The 14,532-nt window shown below is 29.1% G+C and overlaps 1 protein-coding gene across 1 annotated transcript in view; it reads right to left on the bottom strand.

The window, feature by feature from the left end:
* The window catches only part of LOC106478729 (plexin-A2-like), an 86,967-nt gene that overhangs the window by 53,375 nt on the left and 19,060 nt on the right, over window positions 1-14,532 (bottom strand). The window contains exons 3-7 of the mRNA XM_013939290.2: window positions 11,122-11,304; window positions 8,998-9,126; window positions 6,586-6,686; window positions 3,665-3,794; window positions 1,606-1,768 (exon numbers count right to left, since the gene is read on the bottom strand). Of these exons, the coding sequence (XP_013794744.1) occupies window positions 1,606-1,768; window positions 3,665-3,794; window positions 6,586-6,686; window positions 8,998-9,126; window positions 11,122-11,304 (706 nt within the window). The remainder of the gene's footprint in view (window positions 1-1,605; window positions 1,769-3,664; window positions 3,795-6,585; window positions 6,687-8,997; window positions 9,127-11,121; window positions 11,305-14,532) is intronic.

Here is a 14,532-nt window from a genome sequence, read left to right on the forward strand (position 1 = left end):
TAACGTTAACTTAATTACGTACGTACGTACGTACGTCTACTACTACCTACGTAAGTAAGTTTATTTAGTTAGTTAGTTAGTTATTAGTTCGTTGTGTGTGTGTGTGTGTGTGTGTGTGTGTGTGTGTGTGTGTGTGTGTGTGTGTGTGTGTGTGTGTGTGTTATTCATTTATGTTTTGTTAAATATTTCAAATAGATAAAAATACAGGAAAGTACTAACAACAACCATACCAAAAACTAGGGTTAACTTTTAAGACTGAGTTTTCAACAGCAAAAAAAGCACAAGACCCACACATAAGTACTTTGTTTTCTCATGTATGTCTTTAATTTATAGTTATAATAAAATCAAATTAAAAATTTATCCATGAGGAATACATATAAGCTGTTCATGTACAATGTAATTAAGTACTTTGTCTTCCCTAACATGCACTGTGCTTTGGCTAAGTGATTTATTGCATTGTTAAGATAGTTATATAAAGTTATATATAACAGTAAAATTAAATCAAAGCATTTGTGAAAAGGTTAGATAACTGAAGGTTTTAAGATAAGTAGTAACTTAACTGTCTGTTACAATACACGGTCATCTTAGAAAGAAACAAATGGTAATTTAAATTTTTTTTGTATTTTTACATGGTAGTTACAAGGTCAGTTAAATGGACAGAGCCTGTATATAGGTTATGACAGAGAAAATAACATAAAATATGAAATTTTACTGAGACAGCTTCTGATATTTATTTAGGAATTCTAGAAGTTATGTAAACAAAATATGAAAACTATGGTGAAAAAAAAAATTAGTCTTAACATGAAAATAACCTGACACTCAGAATGCCTCAGTAAAGGTTTTGTAAATTCACAGAGATATCTTTAGTTCAAATATTTAACTAAGAACCTGATTTTCTGTGTAGAACAGACTTTTACAGTTAAGTAAAAAGTAACCTTGTATAAAGTTAGGGTAGAGAAAATAACAGATAAAATATAAAGTTTTACTGGAAAAAAAAGGTGGAATATATTTAGGAGATTTTAGAGATTATACTAATAAAATTTGAGATTTTTTGAGATGAAGAAAAGTATTTTTAATTTTAATATGAAAATCGCTTAGCATTCAGACTAGCATACAGTAATATATCTAAATTCACAGACAAATCTTTATTAAAATTAAGTATAAAAAAAATCTGATTTTTTGCTTACAAAAGGCTTGTAATGTTTATTAAATGTCTACCAAATTTTGTTACACTTACTATATTAAAAGTTATAGTATGAAAACTAAAAAAGCACAAAATGGTTACGAGGTTGGTCTCTGGGACTGTTGTGATATAATGGATTGAAAAAATGCAAAGGAGTTTGAAGTGCATACTATCATTAAAAGATAGTAGCCTAATCTTTTGTTTTTCAAATACACAAAATACAAGACAAATATACTTTAAATGACATCCAAAAAAAATTTTTTTCTCAAAAAATAAATAAATAATCCATATAAAAAGCCTACTATGAAATAGCTTTCAAACACTAAAACAAATCTGAAAGACAGATTTTGTTGTTTTGTTAAAAATAAAGATAATGTGCATTTGAAAGAAACTTTTGATTAATATATAATATAAAACCTTACGTTTGCCTGGAGGAATGGCTAAAAGAGAGTCTGTGTGAGGTGTAGGGCAATTTACTCCTTTTGTAGTCCGAGTAGCATTGGTGACTAAGGTCTTTCTGTCTGCTGTGAAGGCACAAAGAAACTGACCTTCCAAGACAGGCAGATTATCAATTTCCAAAGTCAGCTGCAGGGGAGATAGCCTTTTGTTATTTGCAAAAATAATGGAATTCAACATCTGTTTCACTCTACTTCTGAACAATTTCAAATACACTCACTTTATTTCAAACTTTTTTAACAAATAAGAAATTACATAAACATCAATGAACAGAAAAAACATTCTAAAACTTCTTTCGGTCTGAAAGTGGAGTCAACTGTATATCTGTGTTCCAAAAATAGATAATTTTATTTTTATTTTCAAAATATTTCATCAATAAAAAGAATTAATAATAGTGATAAATATTAAAAAAGATAAACAAATGAGATGCAATTTTGGTTTACGTTTTTTTATGTTTACGTCCAGCATAAATTCCAAAAGTAATGACCAATGTATTAGTGGTGATGATTAGTATCTTGCATACATTTAGCTTACAGCTTTCTCTGCTGTAACATATTGTATTAAAATTCAGAGATAAAAGGGTGGAACCAATAAGATGTATGTTTCAGTGAATAATTATGATTTTAAAAGAAAAAAGATGAATGAACGAAGAAGCTACAGTTACAGTGTGAAATCTAAATTTGACAACGCTTTCTTAAGTTTATTGATACTTTCATCAGAAAGGCCCCCCCCTCATTATCATTGAAACACATTTTAACAGATCTTTCATTACTATAGTTTTTTTGACTATATAAATAATGTACAGATTTAAAAAATTTATGTTAAATACAAAATTGTCAATCTAAATTTTAAATTATAGTTGGCTGGTTATAGAAGCTCAATATCCTATATGCTAACATTGTTTTTCTATATTTACCTATTCTCTAGATGCTTCCTAGGGCTACTGAAACTTTTCCATACTTTTTCATTTTCCATACAGATTGGCATTCATGTTTACAACTCAGATAAATTGAAAACTTTCGTAATACTAAAATGAAAATTCCTTTGCTAATTGCCTTTTAAATTCAGCTTATGGAGGAATAATCTCATACAAGTATAGCTCAGAACAAAAGAAATTATTTAAGTTAAAGCAAATGTTCACTAAAATCAAATAAATAGCTTGTTAACAACAAAAAACAATGTATTCTCTTGGCTTTCCCAAAGCTATGTCTGATTGCATAAATAGCTAGAAAGAGAATATATATGGCTTACTTAGGAAAACATGAAAATATAATAAATCCAGACTATGTTTAATGAAACAAAATACTAAAAAATGAAGTTAGCATGCATACAAATCTAATATTGTAAAATTTATAGTTTGAGTAATTAACTCTTGATTTATCAGACAATTGCAGTGACTTGGATAATTAAATAAAAATATTTTACTAGTAGTTAATGTGCTTAAAAAGTTTTTATTATACATTTAATATTTAATTTTCAGTTAAAGATTTCAATCAACAGAACTTTTATGAAATTTACCCACTATTTACTGTTAGTAGTGTCAAGTGAATGTGTGATTCACGTAATGCCTATGTGGTTTTGAGTCAATTTGAAATTTTTAATATATAAACATCCTAATTTATGAGCAAAATAATAATGGAAATATTTAAGTACATACAAGTTACATCTAATTTGGTTATAATGGTTTCATAATGCATTTCCAAAAACTAAAATCTCAAAAGAAGTCAGCAAGAGAAGTTACAACTACAAAACAAGCATAGAATCATGATAACTTTAGTGATTAATTTTGATTATTCATTTTGTAAAGCAAAGCTAACAGAAGGAAAAAACAAACAAACTTTATTTACATAATTACTTTCTTCAAAAAACGATGCAATTATAATGGACAATAGCGTTTTAAAGGCTATACACATTTATTTGCAAAAGACAGCCAAGAAAATAAATAATAATAACAAGCCTTTAATGTTTACTCAACTCATTTTGTAATAGATATTACCAACACACAAAATCTGCATGTATACATACAATACGAGCTGTTGTTTTCTGTATTTGGGGTGGTTCTACCCTAGTGATGGTGGTACACTTGCCACTCTTATAAGACAACCAGTAAAGTGGATCCTCAGCTGCTTGAGCACATTCACCTCTTAGACTACACCTGAAAGTGACAAATAAAATACAGATTCACAAGTCTATATCATAATTCAAGTTTAGAATGACATAACGTAATCACTGGACTTTTGAAACTTCCATTAAAACAAAATAAAGTTATTGGCTTCATTTCACTGAAGTGTCCAAGTAATGATTAAAACTAGAAATTCATATCCACATCAAAAATCACTCTTGAAAATAAATAGTACTGGTTTAAATTACATACTTTGAAATCCCCATCTTCCTTTGACAATATTAGTTAAGTTCAGAATGTTCATATTAATAAAACATTAAAAACAAATGGTATTTATGGTCATAAAAATTATAAAGTGATGGTAGTCAAGGTAATAATTTTTCTTTTTTGTGCAAGAAGCTTTAAAAAGTGATAATGTATAATTTGATAAACTGAAATCTAGCACAGCTAGGAAGTGGGCTGCCTTTTCACGATAAGTATATATGTTAAAAATTAATCGACACCAGGACCTCTGTAAACATTTACACTCACAGAAATATCAGTCTACATCACTTATTATAAAAAGATATGTTATAACAAGACTAGTAAAGATTTATATTGACAAAAGTTAACATTTTCCAACGCTGAAAATGTATTTCTGATAGACTGTAATGAGGTACTTTCCAGAGCAAACAAGTTAAATGTTTTGGACACCACTTGTCCCCTACAGTGACATTTTGGATACCATAAGTTGCGTGTGTGTTATTACTATTTACTCAAAAATTCTTAAGTTTCAGTTATTCTTCTTAAAACAGAACACTAAATAAAAATTATATATAAAACAAGGATCTCTGGTACTTAAAATGTTACAAAAGTTTTTGCATACATACATTGTACTTGCTAACCTGTTGAATCTCGCACATGGAGAGGGTAGTAGACAAATTAATTTTTGTAGATTTTAAATACATATTTTGAAAAAACAAAAAATAAATATAAATTACTAGACTGATACCACAAAAAACCTCTTTAATTTACCTGGGTTTCTAACTCAACTATATGTGGGTCTAAAAATTTCATTTCTGTTTAGATTATCGCCTTGATCATCTCACTTCAAACTATAGAATGGTACAAGGTTCTTCCCCACAACAATAATTTAGAAAGAATGACAGAATTACATAGTTCCAAGTTAGTGCTTTAGCTTGGTTATAAACATGTATGTCCACTAAATGCATATGGCTTTTAAATCTCAACTCTCAATATATAAAGTAGGTGAGGCATCTGTCAGGAGTTAGCAAAATTTATTTCTTGTGGCAGGGAACAATTGACACTAAGGAATTTGAAAAAAGAATGTGCAAGCAGAACAATTAACCTAGCTTACATCTAGACATAGAAGTATACTTTACATGTAGGACTATTCAACTTATACAGACCAAAAGTTAAGATCTGTGCAGGTTCGTGCATCATGTAATAACAAAAGTGGAGATTAAGATTTTTTTTATGGGTTTCTTTTGAAATAAAGGAATTAAAATTTAATAACATAAAACTCTGAATTACAACATACCTTATAATGCCCATTTCAATGACATACACCAATAGCAAAGTTGTGTAATTAAATGTTGATTGTAACTCAGTAAAACCTTGTGACATATTCAGAAAAGAATGCCTGCAACCTTAGGGTTAATGCAAAAAGCAGAATCACACCAAATATCTAACATTAAAGTATACAAAAAATTCTTTATAGTTGGAAATACAAAGCACTGAGACTATATGTTAAAGTGAATCTACAACCATTTATTATTTACTCAATTATTGTGTACAATAATTTTATACAACTCACAAATCTATAAATATAAAATAATTGTCTTGTCTTTTCAATGTAACAGCATACCCAAAACATGGTAAAACTTTCATATCAATGTGTTCTAGAATATTATCGTTGTATATGGAGGTGTGTTTATATGTATAAACTTATTTTATTTGAAACATCTTTTTTTTATAAACTTTATGTTTTGTTCTTTTTGTTGCAGGTTTTTGTTGCCCATACATAATAATCATGTCATTAAGCTTACATGAGTGTGTTGAAATTTTCCTGTTGTGTAGACGTCTAGGATGGACACAGAAATAGCTGCAGAGTTCAACAACAAACATCAGGAAATAAATCGAATATCTCAATCATGCTATATTGTTTACAAACATGTTTTGAACTTGGCAGTGGCCATTTTGAACAGATATTGTCTTTAAATAAAATATGTTTACATTAATTCCAGACTTTATGAACACCCAGTATAATGTTACAATTACAAACACTTCCCATCATATACAAATATGTAAATGTGTAATAAATGCATTTTCTTTGACAATGTTCTAAACAGAAGTTGTATTTTTAAATTTTGTCCAAAGCTACACAAGGGCTATCTGCACTAGCTACCCTTAATTTAGCAGTGATAGACCGGAGGGAAGGCAGCTAGTCAACACAACCCACTGCTAACTATTGGTCTACTCTTTAACCAACAAACAGTGGGATCAACAATTACATCATAATACCCCCAAGGCAGAAAGGTCCAGTATGTTTGGTAATGGGGATTCAAACCTACAGATTGCAAGTTGAGTGCCCTAAGCACCAGGCAATGCCAAGTAAAAACAGAAGTTAAGAATGAAATTTTTAAATGCTGATGTCAATGTTTACTTTCATAAAGAAACAAAAGAAAAAAAACTTTATAGAACTTCCAACTTTTTGCACTTACATAGAGAAAATAAAGCAACTTGTGCTATTACAATAACAGGAAAGAGATTATTATACTAGCTACGTCATGTAACATAAAAACCAACACAATGTCAAACTTACTTGTTTTCTAGAGAACACCAACCACAATATGGATCTTGAGCTCCAAGACACTCATCACAAGTTTTGTATAAACGACACTCCTGAACAGTAACCATGGTAACCTGAAATAAAATGCATCACCTGATGTACAAACATTATATCAAAAATATTTCCAATTCCAGTATCTAGCATTAACTTACAATTTGCTTACAGAAAAGAAAAAAAAAACTACAATGGAAGTTTGTGGATTATAATAATAATAATAATAATAATAAAAGAACACAATATTGTGTACAGCAATTAGTGAAAAAAACCTAGTAAACAGAAAAAACTGTCAGAAGTCTGATATCAGAGAAACTAGTTTCGACACATTCATGCATCCTCCTTAGTCTCACGAAAAAACTGGTCAACAAATGTCTACGTGACCCCTGATCTTGGAATTCCCTTAAAGATACAGGAGGTCAGGAAGTAGTTTAAAATGACCTTGGGAAGTGTTGAAATTAGACAGGCTTTTGATTAAGCAACTTTCAACGATTCTTCTTTTTATGCAGTTATCCATTTTGTATAAAATTCTTGTTGATTTCCAATCAATTTGATGGCCAGAATTTCTCATGTGAATAAAATTAGCATTGTTTTGGTTTCTATATTTTATGTCTTTTTTATGTTCAGAAACGTAACAATTAACAGCTTTTCCACCAATTTCACCTGCATCACCTTTCTCACAGGATTATGTCAATTAAAAACTAGCTGGAATTAGTCAACTCTCTGACGAAAAATTTCTCAATTATTCATAAATAATGAAAAGACAAAGCTTTCCTTTTACTTTGGAAGTAATATTTCTATTTACGAGTTTAAGTTAAGATTAACCCAAAATTATTTTTTAACCAAGCTATTGCATTTAATATCCATGCTCCTGTCTTTCCTGGATTTCTGCTTCCACTGAACATTGACAAAACAGTTTAAAAGTAGCCAAGATTTTAATAACAGCTAACATTTAAACTTTTCACTTGATATTTTATAAAACATACAAATATTCTTTATACTTTTACACTTTAACTTGTGTCTACTAAGTTATTGTTTTTTTTTAACAAGTATTTAAAAATCCTAATTACAAATTCATTTCCTGATATTTTGTAGGCTTTTTTCAAATAATATTGTGGTTAGCATTTATCACTATCTCACTTGTACTTTTATATATATAAAACTGACAATTAAAGTGCAATTTTTTTCATTTATTAGTATTCAAATTACAGATAACCAGTCAACAGCATCCACATGAGTTTTCCTCCCTAAAACACTAACACACAGATATATATAAACTTTAGGGGAAAAAATTCATTTGCCAACTTTAGTGCAATACATTACACTATTACTCATTTTAAATTTTGATTTAGGCTAGTCTTTAATAATATTAATTACTAAACCTTTACTACTGTGCTCCAAAGATGAAATCTGTGTTTCTACATCTATCTTCTCAATTAATTTTTGTTAAATATATATGTACACTGTTCTTCATTGTGCATAAAACTCCATACATACAGGTTTCTTACAATGCCTTAATGATTAATGAGATTAAGTTACAAGTAAACGATATTTGAAAACTAACAATTTGGAGATATTACAATGTTAAAATTACTTATATTGCTTCCTTTCCCAAATAATGTTTAACAATAGCAGCAAGATTAGTTCTGGAATCTTTGTGTCCCCTCTCCTGTGAAACTTTCATATAGAAGGTAAATCTGATGTACAGTGTACCCTTACTCCTGTGCGAGTCAATAGATATTTTTATTGCGAAGGTCCGTTTTTACCCTTTCCACACAATACTTTGTATGTCAACTTTATTTGTTTAAGCTTTTGTTTCAGGCCTTATTGTCATCATATGGAAGATTAAGAGAAAGTCACTATACATGTAAAGAAAAAAATTGACTATCCACAAAAATCAACCTCAGGTGAACTAACATATTGTTGATATTACAAGTTAATGAGGAACTAATAAAAGTCTACAAGATTTCATAATGTTAGGTTATTTGCCCACACGTGTGAATGAAACTTAAACAAGCAGTAAAATGTTTACTGAACTCAGACCACACAAATTACATGCAGCTTATTTGCAGATAATAACAACTAAAGTTCCTGTTAATAAATTTAAGTCACCTTCACAAATCCTAGCTAAAGTTCTTAGAGAAATGTTTACTTCTCAGCCATGTATTTGAAGATAGGTATTAGCAAGGCATGTTTTTTAAAGGATCACTACAAACCTATCAAAGTTAATCTAATTAATATAACACTGTTAGATAACCACTAAGCTCCAGATATTAGTTTTTCACCACATCAAAACTTTTCTAAATCTTTATCACACTCCTAACAAATTTCACTTATTTCATTCTCAAAAGGAAGGAAGGACATGTTTTTGTTCCATTGACCAAAACTGACCCGTTTCTCTGTCATGATGTATATATGATTTCTGCTTGGATCAAATAGCATATCTGGATTGACTGGGGAGCCTTCATCAATAGGCATGTCACTGTATTCAAAAGCACGTACTACAGAATCCACAGTAGCCTAGCAAAAAGAAAATTAAAACTGATAAAAGTATTCATCATGAAACATTTTACTGCAAAAAAAAAAGTAAATATTTGAAAATTATTGAAACCACATTAAGAATTTTAGTCTCAAAAACATAATCACATACTAGTGATTCACTTCCTAATAATAAGTTCCTGCATTTCACTTTTTTTTATAGCAATTTACCTCAAATTAACATTAACTTCCTATCATAGCAAGCTACCTACTTAAATAAGAAATGACTCAATGAGTATAACTAATTAAATATACTGTTCTTACTTATAAAGATTAGAATGCTTTGTTTCATCAGTTGGGCACCTTCACTATTAACAATAAATTCTGCTGTAAATCCAATAACATCTTACAAGGTTCAGCCAGCTGAGAAGATTTAGATTAGTCCTAATTCCAAGTACTAAGCTAATAATGCAAAACAATCTCTATAATAATACATTCAAGATAATAAAACCAACTACATTAAACATTCTAAGCAATACTGTTAATGAAGGTAAAATAATAGAAAGAATAGAGATTAACTTACTGAACAAACAGTAACTGTTAACTTCAAGTACTGTAATAGATTTGAGGTTCATTGAAAAACTTAACATCAGTAAAACTTAAATGTTGTAGTTCATTTAGATTAACAGAAATTTTTTTGCATGCCTCAAACAGGTGCTTACAATATTTAAATTTAAGAAATATGGATTTTGAACTAAATTTTGTTTGTTAAAACATATATAACCACATGAGGAGAAAAAAAAATAGTTACTTGTATTTCACTCAAACTACAAACCTTTTAAACTGATTAATTATAAGCACATTAGAAAGAAAAAGGTCACAACACATATTCTCCGAGCTCAGAGGCTAGTGAAGTTCCACGTGCAGTGTTGAAGCATACATAAAAAAACAACAACGCTGCAGTATGTTTGGTATGCTTATCTATAACATTTCTAAGGACATACTAGCAATTTTAATACAAATGTAGTGAAAGAAACTGCTGCCATTTCTTCAAGCTACTCAGTCTAGTTTAATAGCCTCAAATCACAGCAACACGCATTTAGCTGTCTTAGGTGAACAGAGAAAGTATGTAACAAATGAATACATTTCAATTCCCCGGCATTGGAAGTTGTGAATCAAATCCACCACATTACAAATGATGAAACTTTGGACCTTGTGAATATAGAGTTGTCGCATTAAGATACTGAACTGATTACTTGGAAATAATACACACACAAGTAAGCTATAAGCACTTACAAAAGAAGTTACTTAAGTGAAAAAACTCTTGAAAGCATTTCATTTACTGAAACATATTGTAACTAATTACAACATAGATAATAATGTTTACATAGTAAGTTTTTATACAGAGCTTAATTTAGGACTAAAGGAAATTATCTTGGAAATAAAACTTGGTTAAATTAATCTCCTCAGCATCACAAGAAAAACCATTACTTGGCAAAAATGGTTTTGTGTGTACTGGAATTTTGCTTTTGTATACATACACAAAAAACTGTTACATGAATTGTAACACAGAGCATTCACTTTTGCAAATTTCAAAATATATCAATAGTAAACGTGCATTTTGTCATTCTAGGTTGTAGTAAAAACATACAAAGTTAGATACCTCCATGTTTAACACAGGACCTTGAATATTTTACTGAACATTAAGAAAAACTAATGCACTATAACATTTAAAAACTACAAATATGTGTGTGTGCCTTCCCGAAATTATTCAACAAATAAGGCTTTCCACTACAAAACACAAGAAACATGACCTAATACTTTGCTGTTGGAGAGCATTGTATAATTATTAATGTTGAAGAAAGAGAAAAAAGGTGTCAATTGAAATACTGCAAAACCTTTTTCCAGTATCTTTCTTTTACCTTCACACATACACATTATATACACATATATATAGTATTACAAACAAATTACATCCCTGAGTATAATAAATCCTCAACACAAGTATTTGAATTTAACAATGAATTTTAGATTTACCTTTTTCAAGTGACCAGAAGATGTCCCTAGAAATGCCACGGTATAGTCATGTGTGGAAGTAGCTGCTACAGATGTCAATAATGTCCCAGAATAAGTCAAAACCGGAGCAGATTCAACTGGCATAGTACCTCCAAGTGGCGTGTTAACATTTGTTCCACAAAAGTCATCATTGATTTGAACTTGCTAAAATCCAGATAAAAGTTTGTTTAACAATTTAGCAAACTGTTTTATATTTCTTTTAATTATATTGAAAAAAATGAAAAAGAAAACTGTCATTCATGTAACAAAAAACACAGTTGTCACATTTTTAATATTAAATATTGATTATTTTGAGAAATACAATTTGTATAAAGAAATAACCATGAGAAGAAATATTCTGTAATTTTACACTACTTAATAGGTTTTTCTCTAATGCCATACTTAAGTAATTGAAAAATTTACTATGTAAACAAGAAGGCATCTTTTAAAATAAGATAAACTATAAAGAAAACCAATTTTAAAAATGTCACACACACACAATACTACGCAGAACTACAAAAAAAGTAAACTAAAGCCTGTAACCAGATGTAAATTCAAATATCTCGAGCATTTTGTCACTTCAATTTCAAAAGAACGTCAGGCTATTCTCTTATTTAACTTTTTTTTTGAAGCATAGGGTTAAAATCATTGGATACAATCTGATAAATACTAAAATAGCGTCTATTGGTGTTGTACACTCTAAGCACTACTCTTATTCAAGCTTTCATCCAATTAAACAGTGTTAAATATTTTGGAGGTTTTAACTGTTACAAGAAACCCATTTTAATTTCAACAAAAGGCTTCATCAGAATGATCCTCATTAAAGACCTTATCAAATACTTATCTCATTACAATCACTACAATAGTAAATATGAAACATATTATGCAAAAAAGTAACTTATCATGGGGATATTTTAGTAGCTTAAACTAATAACTTGAGCTTAGTGAAAACACAAGTGATATAATAACCCTTAGACTTATTCAAGATAACAATGCAGATACAAATACATTTTTAACTATCTTTTTAGTGAAATGCATACTATAGAAAGAAACAAGTTACTTTCTTCATTTACTTTTGTAATATGAAAACCACAAAGTTTACCTTACTAAGTTGTTAAATATATCTGTCACCAAAGAAAAATTGTATGATTTAAAGCATAAATGGTCTGATGTAGTCTTTATTTACATACCTTTCATGCTTTTCAGTCGGAAAGTGGTTTAAAATATATTTTCAAACTGTAAGTTTTAATATGAAACACTAGCTCACCCTGGATAACAAAACCCATATAGTGACTAGCTGAGATCTGCAATTTTGAGCAGTATCAACTCAAATTGGTGGACAAGTAATGTAACTCAGTGAAGTTTATACATGAGAATATATAAAATGCAGTTGTTTATACCCATCTTTACTTCACTGACAGAAGAGTTCAGGTTTTGATGTTCAAAGTCAGCTAACATATTTCATCTTAAAATGAACAGTACTGCTAGATCTACTTGAAATGTAACTTTTAAACATGTTTTTCTAAAACAATAGCTGAAAACAGCTGATCCCTACCAAATATCATTACTTAAATAAAACTGCTAAAACAAATTTTAAAAAAGTTGTCATTTTATTTATATTTTTTACAATAAACTTTTCACATTATCCTACAAAAATTATATATTGAATTTAAATGTTAATGTTTCTTTTCATCATTTTCAATAATAGAAATATTTTCTTTAAATCTTTCATATAACCCTTCCAGTACTAGGTTATTTTAAGATTCACAGTATTAAAAAAAAGGAAGAGACTTGTTTTAATGTTTTATTTGTTATCTTACAAACTCTGGGGGGTCTGAAGGAGAATATCCTTTGTTCATAGTGGTATGAAACTCCAAACTTGATGGGGGTGCTCTGGAGGGGGGAACATATAAATGACAGTGAAACAGTTAAATACTGGGAACCTGAAATTTTTCTATTACAGAAAGCTTCCATCAAAGAACAGCACAAAACAAAGACAAGCATGCTCAAAACAAAAGCACTACCAGAGTTATCTATAAGTTTTGGTTACTTTAAAGATGGACTACAAAAATGATAACTAGTTTAAAAAAAATAGTTATAAAGTCAGAAATGCTTAAAAGTTTTGAACTTGTTTTCACCAAAGCAAGAAAAAGTACAGGAGAGTTGATTTATGTATCTGTCAATCTTCTTATGGATGGTCTAATTGAGTGGTAGAATGAAAAAGATGGAAACAAACTTGAATATTAAGGATAGGTTTTGACAAATATTTTTTTTACTTATTACAGACTTGTGAAAAGTTTTATCATTTGGTATGTTAGTATTATTACTTTCAAAATCTTATTGGATAGGTACATGGATGTAACTTATTATATCCAATCTAGATTTGACTCCTTTTTATAAGTTGTACTAGATAAGAGATAAACTCAAAGGGCTGGAAGAGCTTATAGCATCTTGCAATGTCACATATTATTCACATCTCTAAACATTTTGAGTCAAATACATAACACTTGTATAACAAATATCTTCTATACCGATAGTTATCAAAAAATTTCAAAGAAACTATTATGATTGTCCTGCATTACAAATTGTTTAAGTATTTAAAAGCTGTTTCTGAAGAAACAAATAATTTGTTAACCTATTCTCAACTGACAAAAGCTGATTCAACTGTTTACATGACAGTAAACATTCTGTATACAAGCATATAGATTAAAACATACTATGCAATAAAACAAATGATGCCGTTATAAGATGGTATAAAGTAAATGTAACAACAAATATGTGACACCGACAACAGTAAATATTGATGTATACAACCATGTAGATTAAAACAGCTACTGTGTAGTGCAATAAAACAAATGATTCCATTAGAAGGTGGTAAAGTAAATGTTAAATGAGCCATATATGTGTCTTAAATGACATATTACTGCCTGTACCTTGCACATTTACTGGGAACATATTAAATTGGAAGTACAGCATTAGATAGTTGTAATTTATTATGATCAACATGAATGGCGTTGGCGTTGTTAATAATGACAAAGAAATGGGATCAATTACACTATTTTAGACTAAATATAATATAAAATTAGTTGCTAAATTAAGTAATTACAGTTATTATGTGCAGTACAAATAACAATTACTACTCCAATTAAATAAGGCTATTCAACAAAAAAGACAAAAACCTTTCAGCTCAGACTTTTTGGTGTAGTTAATATAGAGTACCGGTTCTTTAGGATAACTAACCATTAACATATATATATATAATTTTTTAGGCTTAATAAAAACTAATGCCTTATCTAATATATAAGGAGGTTGTTATCCATAAAGAATATTTTTGAGACATAGTAAAATAGTATATTACATACAACTTTAACTACATTTTAGTTAATTATTGAT

Source organism: Limulus polyphemus, unplaced genomic scaffold (genome assembly GCF_000517525.1).
Source record: "Limulus polyphemus unplaced genomic scaffold, Limulus_polyphemus-2.1.2 Scaffold245, whole genome shotgun sequence".
Classification (NCBI taxonomy): domain Eukaryota; kingdom Metazoa; phylum Arthropoda; class Merostomata; order Xiphosura; family Limulidae; genus Limulus; species Limulus polyphemus.